General features: G+C 56.5%; 2 protein-coding genes across 2 annotated transcripts in view; both read right to left on the reverse strand.

Annotated features, from left to right (window-relative positions):
* The window catches only part of C14H9orf16 (chromosome 14 C9orf16 homolog), a 4,598-nt gene extending 2,965 nt beyond the window's left edge, over nucleotides 1-1,633 (reverse strand). Inside the window, exon 1 of the mRNA XM_023217056.1 lies at nucleotides 1,345-1,633. Coding sequence (XP_023072824.1) covers nucleotides 1,345-1,423 — 79 coding nt within the window. The 5' untranslated portion in view covers nucleotides 1,424-1,633. The remainder of the gene's footprint in view (nucleotides 1-1,344) is intronic.
* Nucleotides 1,634-9,067: 7,434 nt separating this feature from the next.
* Nucleotides 9,068-13,382, reverse strand: LCN2 (lipocalin 2). Its single transcript, XM_023217058.3, has 7 exons — nucleotides 13,165-13,382; nucleotides 12,460-12,596; nucleotides 10,840-10,919; nucleotides 10,532-10,651; nucleotides 10,241-10,342; nucleotides 9,396-9,422; nucleotides 9,068-9,211 (listed from the first exon to the last, which is right to left on the reverse strand). Exons 1-6 carry the CDS (start codon nucleotides 13,300-13,302, stop codon nucleotides 9,403-9,405), a joined length of 597 nt encoding a protein of 198 aa, XP_023072826.1. The 5' UTR covers nucleotides 13,303-13,382; the 3' UTR covers nucleotides 9,068-9,211; nucleotides 9,396-9,402.
* Between the last annotated feature and the right edge of the window lie 1,853 nt (nucleotides 13,383-15,235).

Below are 15,235 nucleotides of genomic sequence, written 5' to 3' on the forward strand. Positions count from 1 at the left end.
AAAAAAAAAAAAAAAAAAAAAAATAGCCAGGCGTGGTAGTCACCTATAGTCCCAGCTACTTGGGAGGCTGAGGCATGAAAATTGCTTGAACCCGGAAGGCAGAGGTTGCAGTGAGCCAGGATCACACACTGTACTCCAGCCTGGGCAACAGAGCAAGACTCCAAAAAAAAAAAAGAGTTCAGACAGGATCTGGCCACAGCAAGTACTTAGTGGATGATCATTATTATCAAGATTTTGAATTCTGTGTCCTGGGATACAGGCTGGGAGGAGGAATTGGGGAGGCAGGTGCCCCACACCCCTCCAGGCCAGGCTTTATCTGTGTCAAGGGTACTTCCCAGTTCCCAGCCTTTGCTTCTGCCTGGGACACCACTGTTCTAAGTCCTGTCTGCCAACATCCACTCAATGTGACCTCCTGGGAAGCTCTTCCTGATGCTCCCAACAGCATTGCCCAATGCAAACATAACTGAAACTATTGTGGTGATGGATGCACAGCCCTGGGAATATACAAAAGCCCACTGAACTGTACAGTTTAAATGGGTAAGTTGTATAGCTCAATAAAGCTGTTACCCCAAACCAAACAAAGAGCATGCGCCATACTTACACCACGTTTACTAAATCCTCAGTGTATGTTAACATGCCAATCTTTACCAAAGAGAATGACAATAACCATTTACTGAACTCTTGCATGCTAGAACCTGCTAAGCATTTTCCATTTATTTTTTGCATTTAATTCTGACACATCCCGGTGCAGGAGACGCTAATCATTATTCCTATTTTATAGAGGGGGAAACTGAGGCTGAAGAATGTGAGAAGGGAGCTGATGGTTCTCTCTCCACACCCCACCCCTGCACTTGTAAGCACGCAAAAGGCTGCTCTGTAAGCTGCTGACATTTGGCAAGGCTGTGAGGCTACACCAGCAAAGCCAGGTGGCTGGGGATGCTGACTCGGCAGAGCGACGCCCCCGCGCCCCCCCAACACTACGCCCCGGCCCGGCCTCTTCGCTAAGCCAAGCCGGCCAAGCTTAACCCTGCCTCCCTCAGGTGCCTCGGTCTCCCCCCCAGGACTGAAGGAAGTGGTGGAGCAAGGCCCACAAGGGCGAGTGTCCCCGAAGCTGCCTCAATTTCCCCATCTGTAAAAGGGGACTGGTGACCCGCAGCTCTCACGGAGCTGGCGACCGGCTCGCGGGTGCTCGCCCTGCATCCGAGACAGCACCTACAACTCCGGACCCACTCGGGGCAGAATGGGGTGGGTTCTTTGTTCCCTTCCAAGACCCCATCCCGATTCCCCTTCCCGGGAGGGCAGCCCTGAAAAAGCAAGGTTGCTCCAGCAGCCCCCTCGGGTCACCTGCTTCCCCGAAGCCATCCTCCTCGCCTTCCGCTCCCGCCTCCACCGGCATCCCCAGGTCCCCGTTGGGGCCCGACATTACGGGCTCGGGCGCCCGAAGGGCCGCGCGACGATGGAAAGCGGCGACCGTCGCGCCGAAAGCCGGCGCCGGATGGAAGGTGGAGGCGGTGGATAGAACACCGGGCCGGAAGGGTGGAACGCGGCAGCAGATCTCCGCCCAGAGGCCGGGGCCCCACCCCTGAAGCCGGAATCCCGCAGCTCCCGCTCCGCCCCGCCCCGCCCCCCAGCCGGAACTCCGCCCCCGCCACACGTCCAGACTCCGCCCCCACCGCCAGAGTCCCACCTCCACCTGCCTCACAGTCGAACTCCGCCCATTCCGCCGCCGGCCTCGCCTTGCCCGTCTCCCGGGCGGTGGGCGGGGCCACCACGGTGCTGCCCCTGGAAAAGCCCAGGAGTAGAGAGGTCCAGGAGGAGGGGCGGGAGACCTCCCAAGCCCATCTGCTGCTTTGGCCTCTCCGCGTGGGCGAAATCGAAAACGGGTTTCCTTGTTATTTTTTGAGATAGGATCTGGCTCTGTCTTCCAGGCTGGAATGCAGTGGGGTGATCTCGGCTCACTGCAACCTCTGCCTCCCAGCCTGAAGCGATCCTCCCACCTCAGCCTCCAGAGTAGCCGGACTACAGGCGGGTGCACCACGCCGGCTATTGTATTTTTTGGAGACAGGGGTTTCGCCATGTTGCCCAGGCTGCTCTCGAACTCCTGAACTCGAGCCATCCACCCGCCTCGGCCTCCCAAAATGCTGGGGTTACAGGCATGAGCTACTGGGCCCAGCCTTGGAAACGGGGTTTCCATACCTCCTGAATGCTTCAGGACATTCCTCTTCACAGCCTCGCTGAGAGTCACGAAGGGTCTCCTTCCTCCTCGCCTCTCTGCCTGCACCCCAGTGGAGAGGACCCAACACCCCTACCCCTGGATCTGGGCCTTCCTGGTCTTCAGCGCTTCTCTTAGGGCTCATTGGTTACAACCTGTGGGTGGGAATCAGGCCGGACTCCAGCTCTGGACAAGAGAAACAGGAACATTAGGCGGGATGGCTCCCACCTGTAATCCCAGCGCTTTGGGAGGCCGAGGTGGGAGGATTGCTTGAGCCTAAGAGTTGGAGACCAGCCTGGGAAACATAGTGAGACACCTCACCCCTACCCCCACCCACTCAGCCCCCTGTCTCTACAGAAAGTACAAAAAAATTAGCCAGACCTGGTGGCATGCACCTTAGTCACAGCTGCTTGGGAGGCTAAGGCAGGAGGATCACCTGGGCCCAGGAGTTCGAGGCTGCAGTGAGCTATGACTGCACCACTGCACTACAGCCTGGGTGACAGAGTAAGACTCTGTCTTTAAAAATAATAATTAATTAATTAATTTTTAAAAAGTTTAATTAGGCCGGGCGCGGTGGCTCAAGCCTGTAATCCCAGCACTTTGGGAGGCCGAGACGGGCGGATCACGAGGTCAGGAGATCGAGACCATCCTGGCTAACACGGTCAAACCCCGTCTCTACTAAAAAATACAAAAAAAAAACTAGCCGGGCGAGGTGGCGGGCGCCTGTAGTCCCAGCTACTCCGGAGGCTGAGGCAGGAGAATGGCGTAAACCCGGGAGGCAGAGCTTGCAGTGAGCTGAGATCCGGCCACTGCACTCCAGTCCGGGCGACAGAGCGAGACTCCGCCTCAAAAAAAAAAAAAAAAGTTTAATTAGCCAGGTTTGGTGGCACACCCCTATAGTCGCAGCTACTCGGGAGGCTGAGGCAGGAGAATCACTTGAACCGGGAGGCAGAAGTTGCAGTGACCAGAGATCGTGCCCTTGCACTCCAGCCTGGGTGACAGAGTGATACTTCATCTCAAAAAATTAAAATAAAAAAATTAAATGTGAGGCCGGGTGCAGTGGCTCAAGCCTGTAATCTCAGCACTTTGGGAGGCTGAGGCAGGTGGATCACGAGGTCAGGAGTTTGAGACCAGCCTGACCAACATGGCGAAACCCCATTTCTACTAAAAATACAAAAATAAACCGGGTGTGATGGCGTGCACCTGTAATCTCAGCTACTCAGGAGGCTGAGGCAGGAGAATCGCTTGAACCTGGGAGGCAGAGGTTGCAGCAAGCTGAGATTGCACCACCGCACTCCAGGCTGGACAACAAAGAGAAACTCCATCTCAAAAAAAAAAAAAAAAAAAAAAAAAGAAAGTTTGGCCTGGAGCAGACCTACGTTTGTTTGTTTGTTGTTTGTTTGTTTTGAGACAGAGTCTCGCTCTGTTTCCCAGACTGGAGTACAGTGGCATGATCTCAGCTCACTGCAACTTCTCCCCGGGTTCAAGCAATTCTTGTGCCTCAGCCTCCCGAGTAGCTGGGATTACAGGTGCATGCCACCACACCCGACTGATTTTTTTTATTTTTAGTAGAGTTGGGGTTTCACCATGTTGCCCCGGCTGGTCTCAAATTCCTGACTTCAGGTGATCCACCTGCCTCGGCTTCCCAAGGTGCTGGGATTACAGGTGTGAGCCACTGCACCCGTCCTGGACCTACCTTTTTTGTTTTTGTTTTTGAGATGGAGTCTTGCCCTGTCGCCAGGCTGGAGTACAATGATCTTGGCTCACTGCAACCTCCACCTCCCAGGTTCAAGCAATTCTCCTGTCTCAGCCTCCAGAGTAGCTGGGACTACAGGTGCGTGCCGCCACGCCCAGCTAATTTTTGTACTTTTAGTAGAGATGGGGTTTCACAATGTTGGCCAGGATGGTCTCGATCTCTTGACCTCGTGATCCGCCCACCTCGGCCTCCCAAAATACTGGGATTACAGGCATGAGCCACCATGCCTGGACCCTGGAGCTACCTTTATAAGTTGAACTTTGAGAAGTCAAAGAGAAAAAAAAATTAAAGTTTAATTTTTTTTTTTTTTTGAGACAGAGTCTCCCTCTGTCGCCCAGGCTAGAGTGCAGTGGTGCGATCTCAGGTCACTGCAACCTCTGCATCCTGGGTTCAAGCAGTTCTCCTGCCTCAGCCTCCCGAGTAGCTGGGATTACAGGTGTATGCCACCATGCCTGGCTAATTTTTGTATTTTTAGTTTCACCATGTTGGCCAGGCTGGTCTCGAACTCCTGACCTCAGGTGATCCACCCGCCTCGGCCCCACAAAGTTACAGGTGTAAACCACCATGCCTGGCTAGATTTAATTTTTTTTTTTAATAAAGAGAAGTAGGAATAGTTTATTTTAGGAAGAGCCCTTTAACTGGGACAGCAGCAGGACAGGGGTGAGGCTACCCTTAGTTCAAGCTCACCTCAAACCCACCCAGGACTGTGTGTCACATTCTCCAATAAAGGAAAGGTTTGCCGCCCCCTCCTGTGGGTGCTGCAGTGGAGGGTGGAGGGCCGTGGGCAGAGTGCTTCACAGACTGCTCATCAAGAAAGGCTTCATGATAATCGGCCCAGCTGCTGTCATCCCACACTCCACTTCCCAGCTAGGAGAGGGCGGCTTGCCCACAGTCACCCAGCTGGCAAGTGTTACCCCTGGGTTGGACCCAGAGCTATGATCCTGACCAGAGGTCCAGCTGAGAATTAGGCCCACGTTCTAGGCAGAGGGGTCACCTACTGGGACTCCAGTAGCTATAGTGCATGGAGATCTCATGGCTGCAGCAGCCTGGACCTGGTCTCACACTGGCTGTCCCTGTGGGCAGGCCATCCTCAATGCCAGATCAGGCCCAAGCGTGTATCCCAGACAGTGACAATGGGGTGGAATCCTCTCTTGTCCCAGAAGCCACCCTCACTGTTCTACCTGAGGAAGGCAGGGGCATGGTGGAGTCTGAAGTCTGCTGTAAGGGTCTCCACTAACTTGCACATGGTCAGCCCTGCCTTCTCCTCCCTGAAGTAGATTGAGCGAGAGCAAGAAGGACACTGAACCAACACCCAAAGAATTTTGGGGAATGGTCTCTCATCCAGGTCAGGCTCACCTTCTTTTTAAAGCTTAATTTTTTTATTTTTTTTATTTTTTATTTTTTAGAGACAGGGTCTTGCTGTGTGACCCAGGCTGTAGTGCAATGGTACAATCATAGTTCCCTGCAGCCTCAAACTCCCCACCTCAGCCTCTGGATTAGCTGAGACTACAGGTACACCACCACCACACTCAGCTAATATTTTTATTTTTATAGAGAGAGGGTTTCACCATCTTGCCCAGGCTGATCTCAAACTCCTGGGCTCAAGTGATCCTCCCACCTCGGCCTCCCCACATGCTCAGATGACAGATGTGAGCCATGGTGCCCAGCCTAGCCTGCCCTCCTTGACTGAGAGTGAGGCCCTCAGCAGAGAAAGAGATTTGCTGACGCTCCGCTGCCTTTGAAGGAGGAAGGAGCCAGAGGCTAAAGGGTGCAAGGAAGACAGCATGAGAAGCTGGAAAAGGCAGGGTGCAGCTTCCCTGAGAGCCTCTGGAGGGAGCACGGCTCTGTGGACACTCATTTCTGCCCAGTGAAACTGGTTTCAAACTTCTGACCTCCAGAACTGAAAGCGAATATATAGGTGGTGTTTTAAACCCACAGTTTGTGGTGATTTGTGATAGTGACACAGGATTTTTCTTGGTCATTCTACCAGCTGAAAACCCCCAGCCAGTGACACCCCTGCCCAGGCAGATGTCAGCCCTGTTATCCTTTCTGGCCTGTGGCTCCAGAGCCAGCTCAATCCCACTATTGTTGTTTTTTTTTTTTTGAGACGGAGTCTTGCTCTGTCTCCCGGGCTAGAGTGCAGTGGCCGGATCTCAGCTCGCTGTAAGCTCCGCCTCCCGGGTTTACACCATTCTCCTGCCTCAGCCTCCGGAGTAGCTGGGACTACAGGTGCCCGCCACCTCGCCCGGCTAGTTTTTTGGATTTTTAGTAGAGACGGGGTTTGACCGTGTTAGCCAGGATGGTCTCGATCTCCTGACCTTGTGATCCGCCCATCTCAGCCTCCCAAAGTGCTGGGATTACAGGCTTGAGCCACCGCGCCCGGCCGCAACCCCACTACTGTTACAGCTTTCTTTGTACCCTCACTTGGTGGGTCTCAAGCTCTTGTCCTGAGTCCAAGAAGAATGAGGATACGCTGTATCCAATCAAAGGGTGAGGAGGACAGAGAATGATTTTGTTGAGTGATAGAACAGCTCTCAGCAAAGAGAGGATGTGGGGGTGGTCCTGCACCCCAAATTGGGCAGTCTCTCCCTCAGTGTGGCTGGGTCCTGGGCTTTTCTGGACTTAGAATGGGGAATGCATGCTGACTGGCTTGTGAGTATGCAAAAAAGCCTAAAACAAAGGCACCACTCAGAGGTGGGCATGACAGTATAAAAAACCAATTAGGCACTTTGGGAGGCTGAGGCGGGCGAATCACAAGGTCAGGAGTTTGAGACCAGCCTGGCCAACATGGTGAAACCCTGTCTCCACTAAAAATACAAACAAACAAAAAAAAATTAGCTGGCATGGTGGTGGGCACCTGTAATCTCAGCTACTTGGGAGTCTGAGGCAGGAGAATCTCTTGAACCCGGGAAGTGGAGGTTGCAGTGAGCCAAGATTGTACTACTTCACTCCATCCAGCCCGGGTGATAGTGCAAGACTCCATGTCATTTAAAAAACAAAAAAACAAAAAAAAACAGGCCAGGTGCAATGGCTCATGCCTGTAATCCCAGCACTTTGGGAGGTTGAAGTGGGCAGATCACGAGGTCAGGAGATCGAGACCATCCTGGCTAACAAGGTGCAAACCCCATCTCTACTAAAAATACAAAAAATTAGCTAGGCGTGGTCGTGGGCGCCTGTAGTCCCAGCTATTCGGGAAGCTGAGGCAGGAGAATGGCATGAACCCGGGAGGCGGAGCTTTCAGTGAGCTGAGATCATGCCACTGCACTCGAGCCTGGGGGACAGAGAAAGGTTCCGTCCAAAAAAAAAAAAAAAAAAAGATTAGGGATGAGGAGGTATATGTAAAAATGTAAAATAGGTGAAGGGTGGGGATCAATCAGAGGAAAGCATGCCAAGTAGGATGACAGGGTCTTAATCTGGTCCATGGATTTTAGTTGTAGCATAGCTTTCAGGCTTTAAACTGTCTTTGTCTTGGAGGTGGGGTTTCGCTGGGGACTTGCCCCATCTGCCAAGATATTTGTCTGCCTGCATCTTTTTTTTTTTTTCTTTTTTTTGAGACGTAGTCTCGCTCGATCTGTTGCCCAGGCTGGAGTGCACTGGTGCAATCTCAGCTCACTGCAACCTCTGCCTCCTGGGTTCAAGCGATTCTCCTGCCTCAGCCTCCCAAGCAGCTGGGACTACAGGCGTGCGCTGCGACGCCCAGCTAATTTTTTTGTATTTTTAGTAGAGGCGGGGTTTCACCATGTTGGCCAGGCTGGTCTCGATATCCTGACCTGGTGATCCACCCGCCTTGGCTTCCCAAAGTGCTGGGATTACAGGTGTGAACCACCACACCTGGCCATCCTGCCTCTTTCAGTAGTGGCAATAGGAAACTCAAACCTCTGGCCACCCGGAAGGAAACACAGACCTTCTAGGCCCTAAGGGTTTGATCCTGAAAGGCTCAGCAGGCCCGGGGGCGACAGGAAGCTGCCTTGCTTGGGCCAAGCTAGGAAACTGGATCTGCTGCTCCACTTGGAGCCCAAGGGCCAGGCGTTCTGGGTGCGATGTCCACCGCCTCGGCCAGCTAGCAGTCCCTGGGTGCCTTTCTCAGCGCAGAGCCTCTCTGGGCTTGGGAACAGTCCCATCCCTCTCTCAAAGCTGGGCTGCCCCAAGCTGGCCTCTTCCGGGAGTCTGGACCAGACTTCCGAGGTTTTGGCAACATTTGGTGGGCCTGGGTCTCAGGCCTGTCCTGCTCCTTGGGGTCCGAGGCTGGAGCGGGCTCATAGTGCCAGCATCTCTCCTTAGCCCAGCCGAGGGTGAACGGGGTGGTGTGTCTGTCCATGAGGTTTCAGGAGAACCCCACCCACTCTGGCCTCTGTCCTTGCACCGGGAAAAGGAGCTGAGGAGGGAGTGCCTGTGTGTGACGCGGACCTGCAGAGGTTGCCTCTGTGGCCAGTGAGGGACCAGGGGCTTGTCGGGCCTGACACCGGCAGCCAAGTGATGAGTGCAGGCCTAGAGCCCTCTGAGTCCTGGGGAACTGGATTCTTGGCAGCATAGCCCCTCTTCACTTCCCCCTGGCCCTGCCCCTGGCTTCAGAATGCACCCCCAACGTGTCCTGGATGTCATCAGGTGGGGAGGTGTGGGGTAAAGGGCAGAGCTCTGAAACGGGGTTAGCATGGACATGGCTCCTCACCCACGGGGCCCACAGTGGGCGGCAGAGGGGCAGGGACCACCCCTGCCGAGCCGACCCTCTCTGCCTGGAACGGCCTCCAGCTGCGCATGCCCCTGCTACACTCTGATGGGGTGTGGCCCAGCGTGTCTGCAATGGACTGGGCACCCTCCTAGGCAGGGGAATGTGAGAACTGCCGCTGCTCTGGGGCTGGGCTCCATGTCACAACAGGAGGGAGTGCGGTGTTACACCACGTGGGAAGGACTCAGGGCAGTCAGCCACAAAGCTGCTGGTGATGACGGGGGGCTTGTGTCTTCACTCTGCAGTCCTAACACCCAGGCTGGGTTCGCTGGGCTCCATCCTGGCAGTGCAGACCCTGGGAGTGATGCCAGTGGGAGCGCCCTGCCCCTCCCCTTCCTCAAAGGCCCAGGGGTCAAAGAGTGTGGACTCAGAGGCCTGGGTGCATATGTTTATTTAGCAGACAAGGTGGGGCTCCATCGGCGGGGTGGCCTGGGGAGCAGCTGGGTGGGTGGCACTGTGGGGAGTGTCTCCCAGCTCCCTCAATGGTGTCCGGGCTGGTGCGGCAGCTGGCGGCACCCTGGACAGAGGTGGATATGAGGGTGATGGGCGGGGAGATGGGAGGCACCCGAGATGGGGACAGCAGAATAAAGACAGCAGCAGTGCTGGGGGGCAGGGGGAAGAGCAAAAGCAGGCCCAAGACCCCCAGCCCACTGCACCCTGGCCTCCCACAAGCCCCCTCCCAGCCGCCCGGACACACTCACTGTGCACTCAGCCATCGATACACTGGTCTGTTGGAGAGAACGTCTGTCAGAACAGGCAGCTGTGTGTGTGTGTGTGTGTGTGTGTGTGTGAGTGTGTGTGATCCCTGACTGCCAGGTCCTCTGCACTGTCCCTGGGCAGCCCCTGCCCCACCTGGCCCAGCTGCAGAAGATGTGGGGGTTCCTTTCAGGGATGGGGCAACAGAGGGGCAGATGACGGGGCAGGGGATATGGGAGAAAGTCCTGGGGAGGGAGAGCCCTGAGTGAGGCCCAGCTCCCAGGCTGCTCTGGCACCCAGGTCTCCTGCCTGTTTCCTAGTCCAGGCAGCCTCTCAGCCTGGGGGAGGCCAATGGCTCTCGAATGGTCTGACTGGAGCCTCCTGCCCAAGGCAGGCTCTCTGGAGTCAAGGACAGCTCCCAAGTCAGTGGTGAGCAAGTCCCCAGGGGAAGGAGGACAGCCAGGACAGCAAAACCCAGGGTGACGAGGCCTGGGAGGGTGGGGGGAGATGGCCCAGAACAAGGGGGCCTGGGAGGGTGGCCGGAGGTGTCAGGCCAGTGAGACTCAGAAATGGATACTCGGGCCTGGGCCTGAAATCCTCATCTGGGCAGACCCTGGCTAAACTGCCAGGAAAGAGCACTTGGGGCCCGGGTCCCTGGGAGTCCCATAGACCCTGGGGTGGGGCACAGTCTTCCTGGACCCAGAGTGGCTTCCAAGGAGCTCCTGGACCGTCCACTGCTCCAGTGACTGAAGCTGAGGGCGGAGTCTCTGCTCTCCCTCCTCCCTGGTAGGGAAGCATCCCGCCTGAACAGTTCCCATGTCCCCGTCCCCTCATCCAGACTGGCCATTACCAATTGGGACAGAGAAGACGATGTGGTTTTCAGGGAGGCCCAGAGATTTGGAGAAGCGGATGAAGTTCTCCTTTAGTTCCGAAGTCAGCTCCTTGGTTCTCCCTGTGACCAAGATGGCCAGTGAGTGGCCGGTAGACACCACATAAATATCGTTGAATGAGTGGGTGAGGCCTCAGATCCCTTCCTCATGGAGGGTCTATGGAATGACCTCTTCCTGCAGGTGGGGACCGGCCTCCCCTCCCACTAAGTGTGATCAGGAGCCAATCCCCGAGGGGATGGGAGAGGACCCACCGTAGAGGGTGATCTTGAAGTACTCCTTGTTTTGAGAAACTTTCTTGAAGAACACCATGGCATACTGTTTGTAGTTGGTGCTCACCACTCGAACGATGTAACTCGTTATTCCAGGGTAACCTGCAGGCATGGACGGTGAGGGGTCAGCCCTGCCCTGGATGGGAGGAGGGAGCTGTCCCCTCCCTCCCCAGCCAATCAGCACGGGCTTCTCCCCATACAACACGTGTGTGTGGAGGGGCAGGAAGGTCTGTGTCCCTGCCCAGCCCCCTGGAGCCCCAGCTCAGTGCCCCACCTCACTCAGGACTCACCCTGAATGTTGCCCAGTGTGAACTCGCCAGGCTGGGAACCTGGAACAAAAGTTCTGATCCAGTAGTCACACTTCTCTTTCCTTGGGAGGGAGAGATGGGTGGGTGAGACGGGAGACAACCCAGGCTTGGGCCTCCTGTGCCGGACAAGGTGGGGCCAGGGCAGCAGCAGGGTTCTGATGCTCTCAGTCCGGCCCAACCCGTGACGGCTCATCCCCAACTACCTGGAGGGGCCCTACCCCCCCGAGCCGAGATGGGCCTGGGCCTTCCCCCTGAGCTGATCCCAGGCTGTCCATCCCGGTCTGCTGCCTGGGGCCCCTGGACCCTGCTCAGACCCTCCAGCACCCCATGACCTTCTTTCCTTTGGCTGCCTCCCCGGGTGGTTTAAACCCCACACACACAGCAACCCTGCATTTCTCCCCTGGGCTCAGCTTGCTGCTTCTTTTCCTATACCTTCTCCTGGGGTCCACCTTGGTACTTCCAGCCTGCTCCGTGCCAACCGTTCCTCTACCTCTCGGGTCAAACCTGACCTCATCCCTGAGTCCTCCCACTTCCCATCCCCTGACACCCCAGGGCTGAGCTCCCCAACCTAACTGTATTCTGCTCCTTGCTCCACAAATGCCCTAATCCCAATCCACTCAGCTGCCAGTCAGAAACCCACTGGGGAGGCCAGGTGTGGTGGTTTATGCCTGTAATCCCAGCACTTTGGGAGGCCGAGGCAGGCGGATCACCTGAGGTCGGGAGTTCAAGACCAGCCTGGCCAACATGGAGAAACCCTGTCTCTACTAAAAATACAAAATTAGCCAGGCATAGTGGCACATGCCTATAATCCGAGCTACTAGGGAGGCTGAGGCAGGAGAATCACTTGAGGTGGAGGTTGTGGTGAGCTGAGACCGTGCCATTGCACTCTAGCCTGGGCAACAAGAGTGAAACTCCGTCTCAAAAAGAAAGAAACCCACTGGGAACGGCTGATCCCTGGCTCCCCGCCCCTTCACCCTGCACCTGTTCTCTCCCACCTGTGATGGCCCTGCTTCACTTTTGCTGGTCTCCCAACCTCCCAAGCTGCACCCCACCAAGTCTCCCCACCCTGCAGCCAACTCTAAGCCACTCTGCAGCAGATCCGCTGGGGCAGGGCCTGAGGACTGTGCTACGTGCTAGTGTGGCTGCCTGCCCCTCCAGGCTGCTCAGCAGCTCTGCTCAGGGCGACCCTGCAATGGCTTGCTCCTTCCTGAAGGGGGCGCTCTCTGACTCCGGCCCCTGCCGGGAACACCTCTCACTTCCTTTTGAAGCAGGTTGGCTCTTTTAAGACCACCTTCCTGGAAGCCCTCCATGAAGGCCCCGGGTGGGGTTCCAGGCTGGAGCCGGTGTCCCCTCCTCCCGCTCCCGGGCTCCCCTCCTCTCTCTCTCTTGTTTTCTAACGACTGTGCGTGTCCATCCCTACCACTGTCTGTGTGTCTGCACGGAAATGCGCTACAAACGTTGCTCTAAGGAATACAGGAAGGATGAACACAGATGAATTCTGGGCAGAACAGTGAGGTGAATGACAGGATCCCTCAGCTTTGGCCATCCCTTGCCTGTGATATCAGTCTGCCTCTCATACCCCCAGGAGATGTCAGCCCTCACCTGAACAGGATGGAGGTGACGTTGTAGCTCTTGTCTTCTTTCAGTTCATAGATGGTGGCATACATCTTTAGCGGGGCTTTGTCTTCTCTGCGAACTGCATTCCCTGACAGGCCTACCACATACCACTTCCCCTGGAACTGCAGGGGACTGATGATAGGCACAGCCCAGGAATGGCCCTAGGAGCCACCCCTCCAGCTCTGTCCCTGTGGCACCTCTGAGCAGCCCAGCCTGGAACCACGAACCCCTCTAGCTGGGCAGCAGGGCCCAGGCTGGACCTGCACTGGTGAAGGGGCAGGAGCAGGAGGCCGTCAGCCTAGAAGGGAGGCCTGCGGGAGGAGGCGGTTCTGAGTCTGGCAGGGAGGAGGCACATGGCTGGTGGGCCTTCCTGAGCCTCAGTTTCCTCATCTGTGCGGGGGGGACTAAAAGTGTTCCCACCTTCCTTGGGCAATGGGGGTTATGGGAGAGGGGATGTGGACCTGGGGGAGTCTGTTCAGGCTGGGATGGGGGTGGGGATGGGGGAAGGGGCACGGTTTCCATCAGAGATGCTGGTGGCACAGAGTGAGCTGAAACCTGGACTCTGGACTCCTGGCGTCCTGGAAACCTGGAGTCCTGCCCAACGCTCCTCCTGAGTCTCTTCACCTCTCCTCCCCTCTGCTCCCACTCTTCCCCGGGCCCTGCCTGCAGGTGCTCCTCTTGGCCCCTTACCTGGTTGTCCTGGAAGTTCTGCTGCAGAGGGACCTTGCTCAGAGGTGGGGCCGGGATCAGGTCTGAGCTGGAGTCCTGGGCCTTGGCATGCAGAGCCCCCAACAGGGCTAGGCCCAGCCACAGGAGACCTAGGGGCATGATTTCAGGGCTGAGGAAGCAGGCGCTGTGGTGGCTATGGGCCTGGCAGGAGTGGAGGCGAGTGAGAGGCTTACCTGGGTGGCCCTATTTATGGGCTCTAGCGTGGGCTGTTTCATCCTTTGCCAAGACCAGGAAGATGAGGCAATTGCCAGCAACTCCTGCGGAAACACTTGGCAAGATTTCTGCCCCTGGTCAGGATTGGGCAAGACAGAAGGATGGGGAGAGTGAGGGACATTCCCGGAGTGCGGCGCCTCTGGCAGGGACAACGACTCCCTCCGAGCACTCCTTGTGCCCTTCCGTTCTTCTGATTGCCCTGTGTGTGGGCCGGTGGCCTGTGAGCTGGAAGAACTGTCACCTCTGACACCCCTGCTCAGCTGGAGCCCAGGGTGGGGTATGTGTCCTGTGGTCCCCTTCTCACGCCCACAGAAAGGAAAGAATGAAGGCCTCTTTCCAACAGATCATGTACTGTTTCCTGGTTCTTTTAAGGGCCAGAGGAGGGTGGGGTGGCAGGAGCCCCATGCCAGGACCTGCGTGTGCTCCAGAGGCCTTGAGACAGCTCCTTGCCTCATTTGCAGGGGGGAACCCCAGCGGACCCCAGAGGGACCCTGCCTCTCCTGTGAGTGCAGTGGGAAGAGACCTCACACAGGGCACACGGGTTGAGTGCTGAGGCTACAGTCCCTGTCCTGGGTGAGTCGGGCTGATGGGTGGAGGCGTGAAGGCACCACACTGCTGCTCTGGATACCTGGTGCTTTGGGTCATTGAGAGTGCAAGGATCGGCCGGGCGCAGTGGCTCAAGCCTGTAATCCCAGCACTTTGGGAGGCCGAGACGGGCGGATCACGAAGTCAGGAGTTCGAGACCATCCTGGCTAACACGGTGAAACCCCGTCTCTACTAAAAAATACAAAAAAACTAGCCGGGCGAGGTGGCTGGCACCTGTAGTCCCAGCTACTCGGGAGGCTGAGGCAGGAGAATGGCGTGAACCCGGGAGGCGGAGCTTGCAGGGAGCTGAGATCCGGCGACTGCACCCCAGCCCAAGCGACAGAGCGAGACTCCGTCTCAAAAAAAAAAAAAAAAAAAAAAAAGAGAGTGCAAGGATCTGGCCTTATCCTTGAGGTCACCCCTCTGACTCTAATCATAGTCTTTGTCCATTGAACCCAGCAGCCCAGGCCAGGGGTTCCGGAGCCGAGATGGCTGGTCCCAGCCTTGTCCAGTAGGGAAGCAGTTATCTAAACGGGGGCCTGACTGGCATCCTTGGGAGGCAGTGATGAATCGTAGGCCCTGCACAGTGTCCGCAGAGATGGCTCACACACCTCAGCCACGAGGGCTGAGGCCGCCCTGGATGCTTGACCTGAGGCTGGACTGAGGGTTCGCTGCTTTTAGAGCTTTCAATAGGACTAACGGGGACTTCACTGGCTCTGCCTATGTGCTGCTTGGGATCCCCAACCTGGGCTTGGGGGCAGCGGGGCCTCAGGGAAGGGGCCCTGGGAGTCCTGAGCTGGGGTTAGTCTAGAGAGGCCCCCACTGGATCCCTGCCCCCTCAGGCCCTGTCCTGCCTGCCCGGTTGGGTGATGAAAGGGAAGGAAGCAAAGATAAGCAAAACTTCAGGGGAACGATATTGCACCAAAGCTTTCCCTCTCTCGAGGAAGCCAGTGGCTACTCCCTCCCTCCGAACCCGCTCTTCCACTCATGACCGTGTTCCCAGGAACTCCACCTCTGCTACTCTCTTTGACCTTAAAAAGTATCCTCAGCCAGGCCGGGTGCGGTGGCTCACGCCTGTAATCCCAGCACTTTGGGAGGCCGAGGTGGGTGGATCACGACGTCAAGAGTTCGAGACCAGTCTGGCCAACGTGGTGAAACCCCATCTCTACTAAAAATACAAAAATTAGCTGGTCATGGTGGCGGGCACCTGTAATCCCAGCTACTCAGGAGGCTG

The sequence above is a fragment of the Piliocolobus tephrosceles genome, chromosome 14, assembly GCF_002776525.5.
Source record: "Piliocolobus tephrosceles isolate RC106 chromosome 14, ASM277652v3, whole genome shotgun sequence".
Classification (NCBI taxonomy): Eukaryota; Metazoa; Chordata; class Mammalia; order Primates; family Cercopithecidae; genus Piliocolobus; species Piliocolobus tephrosceles.

Coding starts and splice junctions, on each gene's coding strand:
- LCN2 (XM_023217058.3), bottom strand. CDS start 13,302: ATGCCCCTAGGTCTCCTGTGGCTGGGCCTAGCCCTGTTGGGGGCTCTG. Junction 10,920..12,459: donor GTCACCTCCATCCTGTTCAG/GTGAGGGCTGAC, acceptor CTCCCTCCCAAG/GAAAGAGAAGTGTGACTACT. Junction 10,652..10,839: donor CACACTGGGCAACATTCAGG/GTGAGTCCTGAG, acceptor CCATGCCTGCAG/GTTACCCTGGAATAACGAGT.